We start from the raw sequence: 14955 nt of genomic DNA, 5'->3' as shown, positions 1-14955 counted from the left end.
ACTCATCATGTTTTATTTTGCAGGCTAACAATTTTAAATCCTGTTTCTAAATCCACTAGCTATGTTCATAGAGAGAAAAAAGTGGGAATGAAGAGACAAAACCTTAGGTAGTAAGTGGAAAAGAATTTCTTCAATCTCTAATGAAAATTACATTTAACTTAATAAAGAACCAATTTCCAACTGAAATCAGCAATTTGTTCCACAGTGTCCTCAAATGTCCTTCATGTACAATGAAGTTTTCCAAAACTGAGAAAAGCCAAAGTGCTGCTTATTATTCCCTGTGTGAAACCTTGTGAACTGTTATTTCCCCATCACTTCTGAGAAAATTTATGGTAGAAGATTTGCATGCTGTGAAATACACCAATCAGATTAACTTTGTTAAGCATTACATTTTTTAATTATCATTTGTTGGTTTAACATCTAAAATGCAGCCAATTTGTGAAGGCTTCTGTGGACTAAGCTGCTGACAGAATTTTGTGATTTAACTGAAATAATGCCATGTTTTTTGTTATGAACACTTATTCCATATGCCTGTGTCTTTCCTGCTTAATGTTTACTGCACTAAATTCATACTTTTTAAGAGCTTCGTGAGATAAAAATTTTGTATTTGGGTAAGGGTTTCTCCTTGTTTCTCACTGATTCCTGCACTTTGTTGGGCTTCATGAATCAGTGGGGTTTTAACTGCTTTAGGGTTTAAGCTGACGTGAAATTTCATCAAAATACTCATATGATTAGAAATACCTTAAGGTGAAGATAGGAAAGAGTACTGTCTAGTGCTATTGGGTGCAATTTCTAGCTTGCACTATTTGTAGGAGGGGAGTTTTGCATCATACAGAGCATTGAAATGCAGCCAGTTTCCCAAAACATGATGGTCCCTTTATGATAATGACATGGTGTTGCATTTTAATACCTGTTGCATTTTAAGTCTTCTGAGTTAGCATGCCTGCCACACTTAAAGTCACACTTATGCCACAGATAAGAAAAATATTTTGTCCTTTAGTGGAATATATAACATTGGGATGGAATTGTGATGTTTCTGGCTTGTAGTTACTGTTCAGACTTGATGCACTCGTTTTGTGTGTTTAGGAAACAAATGAATTTTTATCAGTCTGGAGTAACCATTGACATTGTTTTGTGGGATCTTGTTTTCATTTTTTATTTGGTAGACAGGGAATGCCGTCATGCTCTCTTCCTTTTTCTGTAGAAACTTCTGCCTGTGTAATCACTGGGTAATGTCCACTGGGTAATCTCCAGTGAAATCATGGGCAGGTAAAGGCAGTCAGATGAGTGTGATCTTACTGAACCTTGAGTTCCACGGGGGGAGGGAACCACCCTTGTGAAGGGCGAAAGACTGGTAAAGTCTCCCTTGCTCATAAGAAGTTTGTTTAAACAAAGTTTAAAGTACCCTGATTTGAACTATTTAGCGAGTACTTCACTTCTGTGTGTCGAGGGCTGTGTTTATGTGGCTGCACAGTGGAATACCTGGGTGCATGCTGTGGTACTTGTCAGCACCAGCCCAAAGTAGGGCAGGCTGGAACTGGAGCTGCAGCTGCCATCCAGCCACTTGGGCATTTCTGTGTGATCTGCAGGGTGTTGTGAGATGCAAGTTTGAAGCTCTGGGAGAGAGTGGGTAGGCTTTCTACCACTCAGGTATTCATCAGTCCTTGCTGTCCACACTGTACACCTTTCCTGTAACTCCAGTGATACAGAGCTGTGCCAGAAAGAAACTGGTTGCCAGCACAAACAAACGTGGTTAGTTGCTGTTGAGGCTTACTGGTAGCATACAGACCCACACACGCGTGCACTCTCCACCTGCAGACTTAAGGAAGGGTTGTGTCTTGTGCAGCCCCTGGATAGACAGATTTAAGTGGAACTAGTGTAGAAAGTCTTCTGGGGAAGTTGCTATCTTGTCAAGGTCATGATCTTAAGGTGGTAATCAAGTTTCCTGGTATCCTGTCCCTCGTGTCATTTTTGTGCAGGAGCTGTGTGTCCCGCCTTGTGCCAGTGCAGGCGACAGTCGCTACAGTTGCTGAGCAGGCAGGAGCTGCAGCAGTTTTATTTCCTCAAGATCACCCTTTCTATGGAGATGAATTTTTGGCAGGCTGTACAAGGAAAAGTTTGAGTCACTGAGATAGTTCTGGAGGAAACCAGAGAGCAGGGGAGCCGAGGGAAATGAGGAAGACTAATTTAACAAAAGAACAGTAACATTTTCAGGAAGTGTGAGAGAGGAAGAAATCAAAAGTGAAACTAATAGGCCAAAAGGGGTGGGCCTTCAAACTGCTGATTGAGAGGAGAAGCCATTATCTTTTTGTCATAGTGCATATTACGGCACGGTGGCTCTTTCAGACTGCAACTGAAGTCTTGGTTCAGGTAAGACACAGAAGAAATTATGGAGGGAAAGAGATGCTGAGACTTGGAATGACATGGAGACAAACATTTTGGACCTGAAGATAAAAGAGTACTTGTGGTGTTCCTCTGTGCTGTTCCCACCCTTTGGATGATATTGCAATTCCTGCCAGTGAAACAAGGTTTTCTGGTCTGTTACTAGAGTGTGCCTTTTGGAAGGAAGTTGTGCACCTCATCTATCAACGGGTATGGTATAGTTTTGTGTTTGTAAAGATAGGTTGAAATCCATGAATGACTGTTTGAACAATTTTTTTTTTTTTAATTAGCAAAGTTTTAACAAATGTCAGCACTCTCTTCATAATGCTGCCATGAGGGTCTGCTGAGAGTCTGGTAGCCATACTGAGTGCTGTTTTATTTCCTGCTGCGTGGAAAATGCCAGTGACTTGCATGCTGGGAACCTTTCCATTGAAGGCTAAGTTCTTTACTTTAAAGAGAGCAAAGATGTAAGAAGTTAATTATGTTCAAATTCTCCTCTAAATGGGGAAGTATATTACATAAATAATTCCAGAATAATGTTCAGTTGTTGACTTCCCTGTGTTTACTGAGTGCTGCTACAGAATTTGATGTTAATAGTTGGCTTTTTTATAAATTTAAAAAATGTCTTCCTGTTAAAAATAAACTGGGGTGAGTTGGAGAGGGCCTTCAGAGAAAGGGGGTAAGTCATGGCAGATGTGGTGACACAGCAGGGCAGTGGGACTGAGATATTTTAAATGAAAAGATGTAGATTCAGCCATCTCTCACTGTTTTTTAATTAGAATTAGTGTATGAAAGCAAATGTGCTTGAGCTGTGCTCTATACTAGAAAGCACTAGATATGCTCCTTAGTTGTTGCCATAAAACAAGAGCAAAACCTGATTACTTCATGGCTTGTTTACCATTTTTTTCTCACAAGTTCTGTAATAATCAGTTCTCTGAAAATGGAAGTAGCTGAAGTAGGGATCTCCTACTTTATTAGCATTTTATTCCATTGTAACATATTTCTTGGAAGTCTGTGACAATACCGAATTGTAAAAAAGGCAGATTTTTCCTGGAACTTTAGAGACTGGCTGTCTCGCTTTCTTCAGAGTTGTTCTCCCATGTAAGTGATTTAAAATTACTACTACAATTAATATTATTTTTACTTTTATCAGTTGTGTCTTTAAGTTAGCAAACTGGGAGAAAAAGACTGTGGCAGTTAAATATTGTTTTAATTGTGCTCCCTGTAATTACAGACAGGTTTAAATGTAACATGTAGGTGGCACATCTCTTCTAACTGTTTGAAACTTACAGCCTTTGAGAAATAAAATGAAAATTCTCTTAACAAGAGAGATTTGCTTTTATAAGCAACATCTCTTGTATCTCAAATGAAAGGCATTATTTATGTGAGAAAGAAGATAACTTCATAACAACCTACCAAGAAAATGTTCTTTTCTCTGTGGTTATAGAAATATAAAATCAGGTAATCATTGAGGTTAAGCACATTCAAATACTATTGGTTTATATGGGCTGAAGGATATGGATTCTTACCTGTTGAAAAGTTTGGTTTGAGTGGATTTAAAGAAAACAGTATTTTGGGGCAGAACACAAATTGTATGTGCCGTGTCACATGTTTCACTGTTTTATCAGTTTACTTGAAATGCAAAGGTTTAAGATTCAGTTGTACATTTACTAGATTCAGTTGTACATTCACTCTTGCTAACCCACACAATGCTGAGCAAGGGCATGCCACAAAAAGCTCCTTTTCTGTAGAGTGGTCCTTGGAGGACAGCAGAATACAATTGCCTGCTAATTATTATTTCCAGTTATTATTTCCAGTTTCCAGCTGGGCTACCTTGTTGTGGAAACATTTGCAGTAGCAGTAAGTAAAATGGATTGCAGTATTCCAGTAGTGTAGGAGTAGGAAATTCTCTTTTGTCATTGTCGACTTTTCTGTCTCCCACTGCCAGTGTCTATAAGACAAGAGACCTCTTCTGAATGCATTTATACAGCTTCTCTTCGGAGATTCCCAGGTGTCTGACACCTAGGGCAGAGAAAGTAAAGTGGCAAACGGGTCTCTTACTAGAAGGAAGTGGAGACAGATCCTTTAAGTCTCAGTTAATGCTTGATTTGTCTCAAGCATTCTGAGCATTGCTACAGGAGAGGTGTGATCAGGGGAGAAAGTCCCGAGGCAGTGGGGCAGCGCTGTGCTGAGCCAGCTTCCTGCTCCTCCCCGAGACTCGTGCTCCGTCCCCAGCCCGGCTCACTGCCTGGGGAAAGGCTGGCTGTGCACGCGTGGACAAAACTCACAGGTTAATTTGGGTAGCGGGCACGCACCAGGTTAACTCCAGCAGGACACAGACCGGCCAGGTTGGGCACACACGCCCTCCCCCCTTTATGCCCTCTCTGTTCTCGCTCTATCTCCAGACTATCCATGTGCCAGCATCAACACAGAATCTAGGGACTGGGGATATTCTTTGCTTTCTTCTCTTTCTTGGCTTGCAGAGCTAGAATATTTTACCCCATATTCCATTCTGAAGTTTGCTGTGGGAGGGAGGAGCTTGTGGAGATTTTGGTGGCTCGGGAGCCAGCACCTTTTAGGAGTTTGTTCTGGGAGTTGTGAAGTGTACTGTTCAAAATTAAGGGCTTGTTAGCCTCCCCTCTTGTGGGAGTGTATTGTATAAATTTAAGGGCAGGTTAGATAATACCTTTTGAGTTTAAATACTGGGCTGGTTGCCGCAGTTAAGAAGATGGTGCAACCAAACAATGAGAGCTCCTGACACGTCCGGTGTCTGTTCAGCTTGACGAGAGTTTATAACAGACACCAGCGTGCCCAGGGGTTGTCACATCAGTGGAGACAGGTCCCTTAAGTGTCAGGGGGGATAGCTGGAAGGCTTGGTATTTTCTAACTTCCCTTTGTGCTCAAAAGTTGAATCCATAAGCCTAGTTTAATATTTCTGAAGCTGGTGGAGAAAGTGGAGGAGAGGGGAGGTGGTATTCCATGCTCAGTGAAACAGAGATAGTTTGATAAGAATTCTTCTGGCCTTTTTTAAAGGGTTGACATGATCTGTATTTGCTTTTAATGTTATAAATTAATTGAGAGCTGGGAACTGAGTTTTACTTGGTGCAGATAAACCAAAACAGGATGAGGTGCTTTGGGTATACTGGCCAGAAGCAGTATAAAAAGAAAGGAGAAGCCAGATAGCTTAGAGTAGCTATACTCATGTGGACTCTTAGTCCCGTTATGGTGTAAAATGTGTCAGTCTCATTTATTACACAGTCTATATTTCAGACTGGCAAGTGGCTGTTTCTCCCAAATGGTATCAAACTTCAAAAAAAACCCCAAACTTGAAGAAAACTAGCAGCAGCCTGCCAGGATTGTACATCCTGTACATTGGTACTTCCCACTGTCTAGACACACCATAGGAAGCAAGAATGATCTATGACTTTCTCTGCTAATGTCACTTAGTAGAGAGGTTTCAATATTCTTTGTTAAGTCCAGAAAACTGAAGGAGCTAAGCATCAAAGCTATGACAGCAAGACAGCCTCTCTCTATTGAAATACTTCTGACTGCATGTATTTATTTTGGGCTATTCTACACGATGTGATACCTCTTATATAAATCATGTTGTTGCACTAGTCTTACTGACAAATGAAATCAACTGCTGCTTGTGTTTAGATCCAAATCCTGATGTGAAATGAGTACAGACTTCCGCAAATTGCTTTTTGAAGTTTCTGAGGCTTTGGTGACAGAGGAACTGTCAGCTCTTAAATTCCTCAGCCTGGACCATGTCTCCAGGAGGAAGCTGGAAGCCATCCATGAGCCCAAGGCCTTTTTTGAAGTGCTGCAGGAGAAAGACAAGATCGGGGCAGGGAACCTGTTCTTCCTAAAGGAGCTGCTCTACCGGATCCATCGGATCGATCTCCTCACTACCCAACTGGGCTGCAGCCGGGAGGAGATGGAGAGAGAGCTGCAGCTCCGGGGCAGGGCACAGGTGTCCGCTTACAGGTAAACACAGGAGCATGCACAATGCATCAGTTCAGTGTCTTTTCTGTCTGCACTGTTGTCTTGTGAATATCCCAGCATAAATGTGTTTATTACACATGAATTCCTGCCATTGTGAGTTTTACATTTTGCAGTTTAGATGTTTAATTGTGGTGTTTACTTCTTTCTTGAAGGTCTCTCTATTGTTTATTGTCAGGCAACTGCTGTATGGAATTGCAGAGGACTTGTCTTCAGAAGATGTCAGAAGTGTGAAGTTCCTGCTTCAAAAACAATTACCAAAGAACAAGCTCCAGGAAAATGCTGTATGAAAAGTGGTCTTGAGAAGTTTTTTGCAAGGCTAGTTCAGAGTCCTCTAGTTCTTGTAAGAAGGGAGGAAAGAGAAAGCAGTCTGCTTTCATGAAAATCTGGTTTGAAAGAATTGTGATGTTAACTAATAGCTGCTGTGTGAAAGAATGGATCCTTATTTTTTTGCATTGTATCTTTGCCTTTTTTGCTCTCCTGATTCTATTTTCTCTCCATGATCTGTCTTTTTAATCTTATCTTCTTGCAAAATCCATCATGCTCTTCCTTTAATCTTTGTTTGGCATTTACAAGACAAATGTCTTTGTAAGACATATGCTATACCTAAGAAGAGTGCTCTTTGCTAAAGGAAAAACAATGTTTTGGAGACAGAAAATCGAGTTCTAATGTGAGCTGAACCACAAATTTTTGTGTGTCAATGGGTAAATTTTCTTCTTTATTATAATTTGGAGTAACCACATATTGTTAACTTTCCTCCAAAAGTATTAAGAGGTTGGGTGAGCTAGTTTAATATTTGTAATGAGCTGTGTTATAAAAATGCTTGGTATTATTAAGAACCTTCCTTAAAAGTCTTATTTGTATTGTGGCATGTAGAGGAAAATTAGCAGATTTATCTCCAACTTGGTAGACAGTTGAGCTTTAATAAACAAAATTAGTGCTGAACAGCTTTTCTGTGATAGAAAATGGAAAATGGCATAATTAAAGGATTTAGCAGTACTTCATCAAAACACAAATGCACAACAGGATGTTATGTTATCCTCATCAGTGCTTTGTACTGCTGAAACAAAGCAGGATAGCCTAGTCATAGGCAATTTCTAATTGTCCTGCTTTAACCTTAGTGATGACGGGTTTATTCAGTTGCATTGCATCTTGACCCTTGCTTTAATGAGTTTTGGATGAAAAAGTAATAAGTCTTTAGCTGGTCAGTCCCTGGGAATGAGGATGTTGTCTTCTGCCCTGCTGCAGAGCTGCCTGATACTGCGGTTATCAAGGGTCACTGGATGAGTTTTGGTTATGTGTTTTTGTTTTACCAGTCAATGTTGCAGGTCTTTCTGGAAATGGAAATAAATGGGATAATTAAAGAAGATAACATGACAATGCTGAAAGATATATTACAGAGATTTAGACCTGACATAAAGAAAAAAATTGATGCCTATGAAGAAAAAAAAAAAGGTAATTTTATTTAAGCTGTTTAAGTACAGATCTGGGGTCTTTTGTGGGTTTTATGGCTCCATCCTTGGCAGCTTAGAAGTCCAGTGATAAGGGCGACACCTTATGGTACCCTAGGACTGGCAGAACAGCTCTGGAGAACTCTGATTTCTGAAGTTTTCTGCTACTTCATTTTCCTATCATGGATACTTGTTTCTATCCTTGAAGTATGTTCTGTCCCTTATAAATGGCCTTCTTCTGCCTTCTCTTTGTCTTAAATGCAATTTATTTGTTTGGGAAAAAGTGCGGTGCTGGCTTTGGACCAGCATAACTTCCAAGTCACTGCGAGAGACAGGAAGTAACAGGTGACTTAGGGAAAGTTGTGTTGGGAGATGTCAGCGCTATCTTCTGTTAGCCAGGCCCCTTGCTGTTAGTCAAAGGGAAGGCCCTGAAAACCAGTCACTTGGCTAAAGTGTAACTTTCTGTAACCAGATGGGAAATTTTAAGGGCTTCATTATATCCCGGCTGTTGCAGCTGAGGTGGTGCCTTCTGGCACGGCAGCTGGGTGTTCCTTTGGGAAACAGGATGTCTCAGTCAATAACAACTTCCATCTCAACAACTCAGGTCGTGAGTTTCCTCAGATACATTTAAACAGTCCATGCAGGACCCTGCAGAGCTACCACCTAGTTCTCCCTGCATGTCTTTGTGCTGCTGTCCTCTGGTGGTGTCTCTAAAAGAGCAGAAGATAATTGTCAAGGGAGACTATTGTCAAGCAAGTCCTGTGTTGAGGAATGGCTTTCTAGTAATACTGTTATTATTTTGTCCTCTTGATAAGTAGAAAAAAAGAATGTTGTTGAGCTTGTTGCCCTGACAATTAAATTTCATTTAAACGTTTTTGTAATTTGTAAAAGGAGTACAGTGATTTTGTTTCCTTGGTTAAAGTCGTGGATTTGATGATTTCTTAACTTTTTTCAGAAAGTTGTATTCAAATAAGTGCTCTGAGGAGATCTTTCATTATGCTGGTATTTGGCATCCTTCATCCACACACACAGTAAAGTTCTCTGTGTGAGTGGATGCAAGGATGCAAAATACCAGCCTGGTATTTTGCCCCAGAAGGGACAGTAGCCTCAGAAGTAAATGGACCAGCATTTTGTACTATTGTACAAAAATGGGTCTCCTCTTTCATTTACATATCCCACAGTTGAGATGCTGGTGAATGGCTTGCCTGGGATGACTACTCACATTCAACCTTTTATTATCTGTATCTTGCTACCAGTAAAAGAGCAGAGGAGCAGAGAAGCAATAGAGCAAAGCCCTGCACGGCTTCTATAACAACCAGTAGTCTGTGAAACTGGAGCCAAGCCTGGCCCAGCTCTACAAAATGCTGGTGTCTCACTGCTGTGAAAACCCCTTCCACCTCACTCCTTGTTCTGGCTTTTTGAGTGTTGAAATATGTACACTGTAAGATTTATCCTTGTGGTTTTAAAATGTTTTGTTTATCTTGTCCTTCTTAGAAAATTATTCTAGGGAAGAAGTCTGCTATCCTGCGTGCGTGTCTGCACATCCACAGGAACAAGGAGCAGAGGGGGAGGCAGCAAAATGGGTGAGAAATACCTCAAGAGTACCTTTAAAGTATTTATCCATCTCCTGGGAGAGGGAGCATAAATTCATAACACTCAGCAGGAGGAACAGCAAAGACAGAGGGATAGGCCTTGGAACAATTCCTGTTTTCCAAACAAGACCGAGCCTTCTTTGTGGGGACCTGGTTGTCAGCAACCTTTTAAGCAAGATATGAGCAAACAGTTGAGTGAAGAATTGAATCTTAAGGATTATGGAGACTGGGACATTGAAGTCCTGGTCAGGATATTCCTAGACAGATGTGAAGGGACTAGCAGAACCCCCTATCTCACTGGAATTTCACAAGGACCCTGAGAGGAAATGGTGGGGTGCAGGAACTTTTCCTATGCATATGCAAATTTGTATTTCTGGATCCTTTCTCCCATGTCAAAGTCATATCCTGACTGAAGAGAGAGAGGAGGAGGGGTTCAGGCACACAATGCAGATTCCTCTCCTCTGTAGTTAAATAGTATCCTTAGGCTTTTCCTTTCTTGTTTCTTGGCCTTTGCAATTTTCTTTTGTGCTTAGATAATGATGGACCAGCAATCTGTATATAGTGTATTTCTCTTTTGAATGCTTGGCTCCGCTTTCCTACCTGTTTTAGTTTTTTTCTTTTTTTGTTTCTGCAGCATGGGAAAATATATAAGATGAAAAATAACCCCCATGGTTACTGCTTAATTCTTAACAACCACATTTTTAAAAATCCACGTTACAATAGAGAGGGAACATTGCAAGATGGAGGTAAGTACTTTTTAAATCAAATTCCTGGTTTGGGTTTTTTTCTCTGATAATTCTTGAAAACAATTATCTAATCTTTGCTATGAAGAAGAATCATGTCCATGGTACTCCTTGGCCTCCAGAGACTGGAGTGATAGTTACTGTGCCAATTGGAAATATGTCACTTCCAACGTTTAGCTGGTGGCTTAAAGAAGGATCTACTTTTTGTTCTAGGAAAAAGGCATTGTCTTAATTGGTTGTATGTACAACTAGAGAAAAAGTGATTATTATTACACCTTTCCAATTTTTGATTGTTTTCAGTTCTTACCTATCATGGAAACATATTTTAAGTCCTCAAATTCTCCTCAATGCTCAAATAAATGCTCTGTAACTCTCCTTAAAGCCTGTATTTCTGCAATCACGTTTAAGATAAACAACAGTAAAAAAGTAAAGTCAGATTCCCGAAAGGACATGTCACAGATATTTTAACTCCATCCATCCCATTTACAAGCTGCTTTCTTCCCAGCTACTTCCTCTCTGCCCACACAACAATTAGGCCACCATTTGCTGAGAAGTCTTCATGGCATTTGTGTGCAGGTTACTCTGATTGCCTTCTTGCTGCGTCAGCCACTCACACAGAATGAGGGACCTACTTCATTTAAGAGTGGCAGAATTTGTCATTCTAAGGAGGTGGCACTTTAACTTGCCAAGTGCTGTTCTTAGGCATCTGAGACTACTATGCAATGCATAGTCAAAGCTTGCGTTAACACCGTAAACTTCACTAATTTGTACCAGTAAAACATACAATCTGAAACCTGTTTTTGTTTTAGACAGCATGATACTTAACCCAGTTGTGTTTAAAAAAAATAAAATTAGGCAAATTAGGCATTTGGCTTTTTCTAATAGGATCTGGCAGGCTAAGAGCCAATCAGGTGATTTTACTGGTGGGATCTGAATACTTCTGTTAATATCTGATCTACTACACAGACACTATATCTGTGTAGCATCTTTCAGCATCTTCCTTGTCACTGTGTATGTTTAACAAATTCCTTCTGATTTTTTCCCCAGAGGCTGTGAAGAGGGTCTTTAAGTGGCTTCAGTTTGAAACAGCTGAGTATATGGATCTAGAAGGAAAAAAAATATATGAGACAGTTAAAGAATACAGCAAGAAAGATCATAGAAATATGGACTGTTTTGTTTGCTTCATTTTCTCTCATGGTGAAAAAGACAAAATAAAAGGTGTTGATGATGAGTGCGTAAATATTGAAGATTTAGTTTCCTGCTTCACTGGAACTAATTGTCCTTCTCTTGCTGGCAAACCCAAGGTGTTTATCATCCAGGCTTGCCAAGGCACTGAACGTCATCCATCTGTTGCAGTAGAATCAGACTCTTCTGGACATCTTGAGGTGGATGCTAGTCCTTTGACTTCCATTCCTGATAAGGCTGATATTCTGATTGGCATGGCTACAGTGGAGGACTGCTTGGCCTACCGCAGCCGTAAGACTGGCAGTGTTTACATTCAATCCCTCTGTGAGAAGATGGAGTTGCTTTGTCCACTGTAAGTACTATTTCTAATTCTTGTACATTTAGAGTTTTGCAGATGTGCACACTTAAGCACGCTGTGCTGAAACAGAGCGGTTTGCATTTGTGCAATTAATGCTTTTCCCATTCAGGACAGCAGAGAACAGTATTTATTTTGAAATTGGGCACTGTTAGTCTTCTGTGGATAAGCCGAAGTATAAGTGACTTCCTCTGGTTTTCTTGTGACAAAACCATGTTGTAATGCTGCAGTGTTGCACACAAACAAGTGTGTGTATGTGTGGTTTTTAACATTTTTTGACTGATAAATTTTTTTTCTTCCAGTGACACCTGATTAGAGGTGAAATTGTTGAGTGATTACAAAGACAAAACCCTCCAGTGTTTTGCAGGCATAATTTTCATTGTTGCCTCCCACCTATCCCCTCATAAACTTCATTTAGAAAATATGGCATCCAGAAGAAGAGGTGGAGAATGTATGGGTTTGTTTCATCTTGGCGACCTCTTCTGGCTGCAACCAGAGCAATGCTACATGGAGGTTGCTTTTATTTTCCCCAAACTCACTGAATTCTGTGGTTATTCAATGGAATGTGCAGTTCCAGTGGCAATAGGGCGAGGAAGATACCAGCCTTCCCTGGGATACCACTTTACTGGGGCAAACACACAACACCTTCTTGGCCCAGCTGCAAGTTCCATGTGTTTCAATGTAACATCTTTTCCTTTTTTCTTCAAGGCAAGTGGATCTCACAGACATCCTGACTGCAGTGAACGATGAAGTGGCAAGAAAAGAATTAGAAGGATCTAAGCAGATGCCAAAGATAACATCAACACTACTGAAGCGACTGATCTTTGAAGTTCCACAATGAAAAGCAGACAAGTAAGAATACACTCGGTTAGGAATGACATCTGGGCTTTGACAGGGAAGAGAATTTACATGAGAAATTATCTGATCTATGTAGTAGCCCCAGCCCTTTAAGGAGGCATAGGACCTAAATTTTCCAACTTCCATATTAAATCAGTCTTCCAACACCTGGATCTGTAGCAGTCGGGTAAGGCTGTGGAAAACTACAGATTATCAGGCTTTTTATCCTGCAGAAGCAGTGGAGTATGTTCAGTCTGGGTTTCAAGTGAGAAAGGACTTTCAAGGAGTACTGTAAAAGTTATTGGAAATGTCAATGAAGTCCCATTTGTGTCTGAGTTAAGTCCCTAAAGTCTGCAAAAAAAGAACATATTCAGAAAGCCGGATGCATTCCCAAGCAGCATGTGTAACTGCCTTACCCAGAGGTGAATTATTGTCTGTCTTCGGAAGCTATAAATGTTCTTGGAAAATAACATCCTGCTCCAGAAGGACCAAATCCCCATGATTATGTTAGTTTGGTTCTTTTCTTCTAAATATTTGGTTTGCTTTATGTCAATCATTTACTTGAATAAGCAGCCCAACTGTATAACTTTTTCAGTAATAAAGGTGTCACCCTGTTCTTATAAAAGTTATAAAATTCTTTTAAAAGTTTCCCATACCTTCTGATGTTTACATATTTCTACTAAAGTTTCTCACACACTGTCATGTAAGTAATGATTGTGTTACATTCTTCTCTGTGGGAGGAGAGAATTGATAGACCATTAGTTTGACCAGTGTGATTAGAGAGGTAACAATTTCATCTTCCAATCCACTGTCACTTTTACAATTCTATATATTGCGAGGTCAGAAATAAAACTTCCTCTTTTCCCTCCTTTACATCTAGCGTGAATGTGTGAATTATTTCGTGTCGGAGCACGACAATAAAGGTTCTCACTTGGCTATTTCTCAGAGCTCTCAGGGCACAGTGTGTCTTGAATGACGGTGGAATACTAGAAGGAAGCTCTGTAATTGTATTTCTGTTAGAATAAATTCTAAATTCTCTTGGTTTTTATATACCTCAGTTTGCGGTGTGTTCCTCTCTTGGATGAGCTTTCTGAGGGACAGTCAGCATGACAAACACTTTTACCCCACAGAAGTAATTTTGCTCTTGTTGGAGTGTTGGCAGCCACCCTGAGGGGCAGCAGCTGGAGAGATGGTAGGAAAGAATAAATTCAAGACTGTCATGATAATGGCAGCTGATGCCAGTAGGGCCGTTCAGTAACTGCTTCCTCTGTGAGAAACTTGCTGTAAGGTGGCAGCTGCTGCAGAAGTGAAGTTGCACATCTGCAGCATTTCTGTTTCTCCTATTTCTGTGTCAGAGTTCAATACACTCAGACCAAGTTATTTCAGCTATTTTACATGAGAAGGAATTGGATATCAAATTTAATTATTTGGTATCTTTGGGGATACATGGGATTTTGATTTGGTAGGGTAAGACACCTACGTAGGTATGCTATCTGTCATGACCCTGGACATTCCCAGTCATGGTGGGACATGGGTGGAAGCCAGCTCAGCCCATTGCTCTTTTCAAAGCTTAAATGTTTTATCAGTCATCCAGGTTTTATACTTCTATGTTGGGCTGGGGTGAGCCACATATCCACACCCTCCATGGTGGTCTGGCTTGCTCAGGAAGACATTATTCCTTGTTAATTGTCTTGGGGTACCTGATGATCCACAGGTGCAAATGTCTCCTCTAAAACTAAGGTCACTCTCCAATCCTGGTGTTGAGGTAAATTGGACCTTCTTTATTATCTGTTCTTCCCTGAGATGGAAGATAATTTGAATTTATTCAAATCTGCCTCTTTTCAACTAGAGATATTTCAGATGATGAACAGAGAATGGCATGTTTAATCTGCAATGACTTCTTTGCAACGTGCTAAGAAATATAAGTGAGATATTTGGGAATTCATTAATTTCTGAGTGTTCTTTCTCTAAGTGTGCCTTTGCTTGTCACTCAGTTCTGTTATTGACAGCCACTGGAACTCCCCAGGCCACAAATGTGGCTGGCTCTTGTGGATGCCAACCATACATTCCTAGCTGTGTGGAATGTTATCCTGGACATATCTCCTGATCTTAGCCTAAGTCTTCTTAGTTCTATTAGTTTTATATGTTGCCCACTTTGTGTTTAGGCCTGATTTGCCTAGGTATGTGAGTGCAAAGATAGATCCATACATCCTTAGGACAAGATAGGAAGATCTTGTTCTAACATGTCTCGAGGAGAGATCAGCTTATGGCCTGTTGAAAAGTGCCTCGCTTCTTGGATTCCTTCCACCTTTGACCCAATTTGCCATGCATATAGTAACTAAATATCTTGCACAGGATTTTGAACATTGATAAGGCACTTCTAGGATAACAGTGTACAGATTTCTGTT

At 40.4% G+C, this 14955-nt stretch overlaps 1 protein-coding gene across 2 annotated transcripts; it reads left to right on the top strand.

The window, feature by feature from the left end:
- The first annotated feature begins 1969 nt into the window (after window positions 1–1969).
- LOC137477296 (caspase-8-like) lies at window positions 1970–13501 on the top strand. Of its 2 annotated transcripts, none has more exons than XM_068196208.1 (9): window positions 1970–2370; window positions 6040–6369; window positions 6563–6668; window positions 7701–7839; window positions 9330–9418; window positions 10062–10173; window positions 11218–11707; window positions 12419–13150; window positions 13471–13501. In XM_068196208.1, the coding sequence occupies exons 2-8, from the start codon at window positions 6059–6061 to the stop codon at window positions 12549–12551; spliced, it is 1380 nt and encodes a 459-aa protein (XP_068052309.1). In that variant the 5' UTR covers window positions 1970–2370; window positions 6040–6058; the 3' UTR covers window positions 12552–13150; window positions 13471–13501. The 2 variants fall into 2 exon arrangements, with proteins under 2 accessions (XP_068052309.1, XP_068052310.1); XM_068196209.1 differs by lacking the exon at window positions 1970–2370 and adding an exon at window positions 2775–3061.
- The last annotated feature ends 1454 nt before the right edge of the window (window positions 13502–14955 follow it).

The sequence above is a fragment of the Anomalospiza imberbis genome, chromosome 7, assembly GCF_031753505.1.
Source record: "Anomalospiza imberbis isolate Cuckoo-Finch-1a 21T00152 chromosome 7, ASM3175350v1, whole genome shotgun sequence".
Taxonomy (NCBI): domain Eukaryota; kingdom Metazoa; phylum Chordata; class Aves; order Passeriformes; family Viduidae; genus Anomalospiza; species Anomalospiza imberbis.
Note: the sequence above shows the minus strand (reverse complement) of the source record. Positions and strands in the feature narration are given on the sequence as shown.

What these genes read in the sequence shown, in the direction of transcription:
- LOC137477296 (XM_068196208.1), top strand. Translation starts at nt 6,059, where the DNA reads ATGAGTACAGACTTCCGCAAATTGCTTTTTGAAGTTTCTGAGGCTTTG. An exon ending in GCACAGGTGTCCGCTTACAG is followed by an intron (nt 6,370 to 6,562) that starts GTAAACACAGGA and finishes GTTTATTGTCAG; the next exon opens with GCAACTGCTGTATGGAATTG. An exon ending in GGGAACATTGCAAGATGGAG is followed by an intron (nt 10,174 to 11,217) that starts GTAAGTACTTTT and finishes TTTTTTCCCCAG; the next exon opens with AGGCTGTGAAGAGGGTCTTT.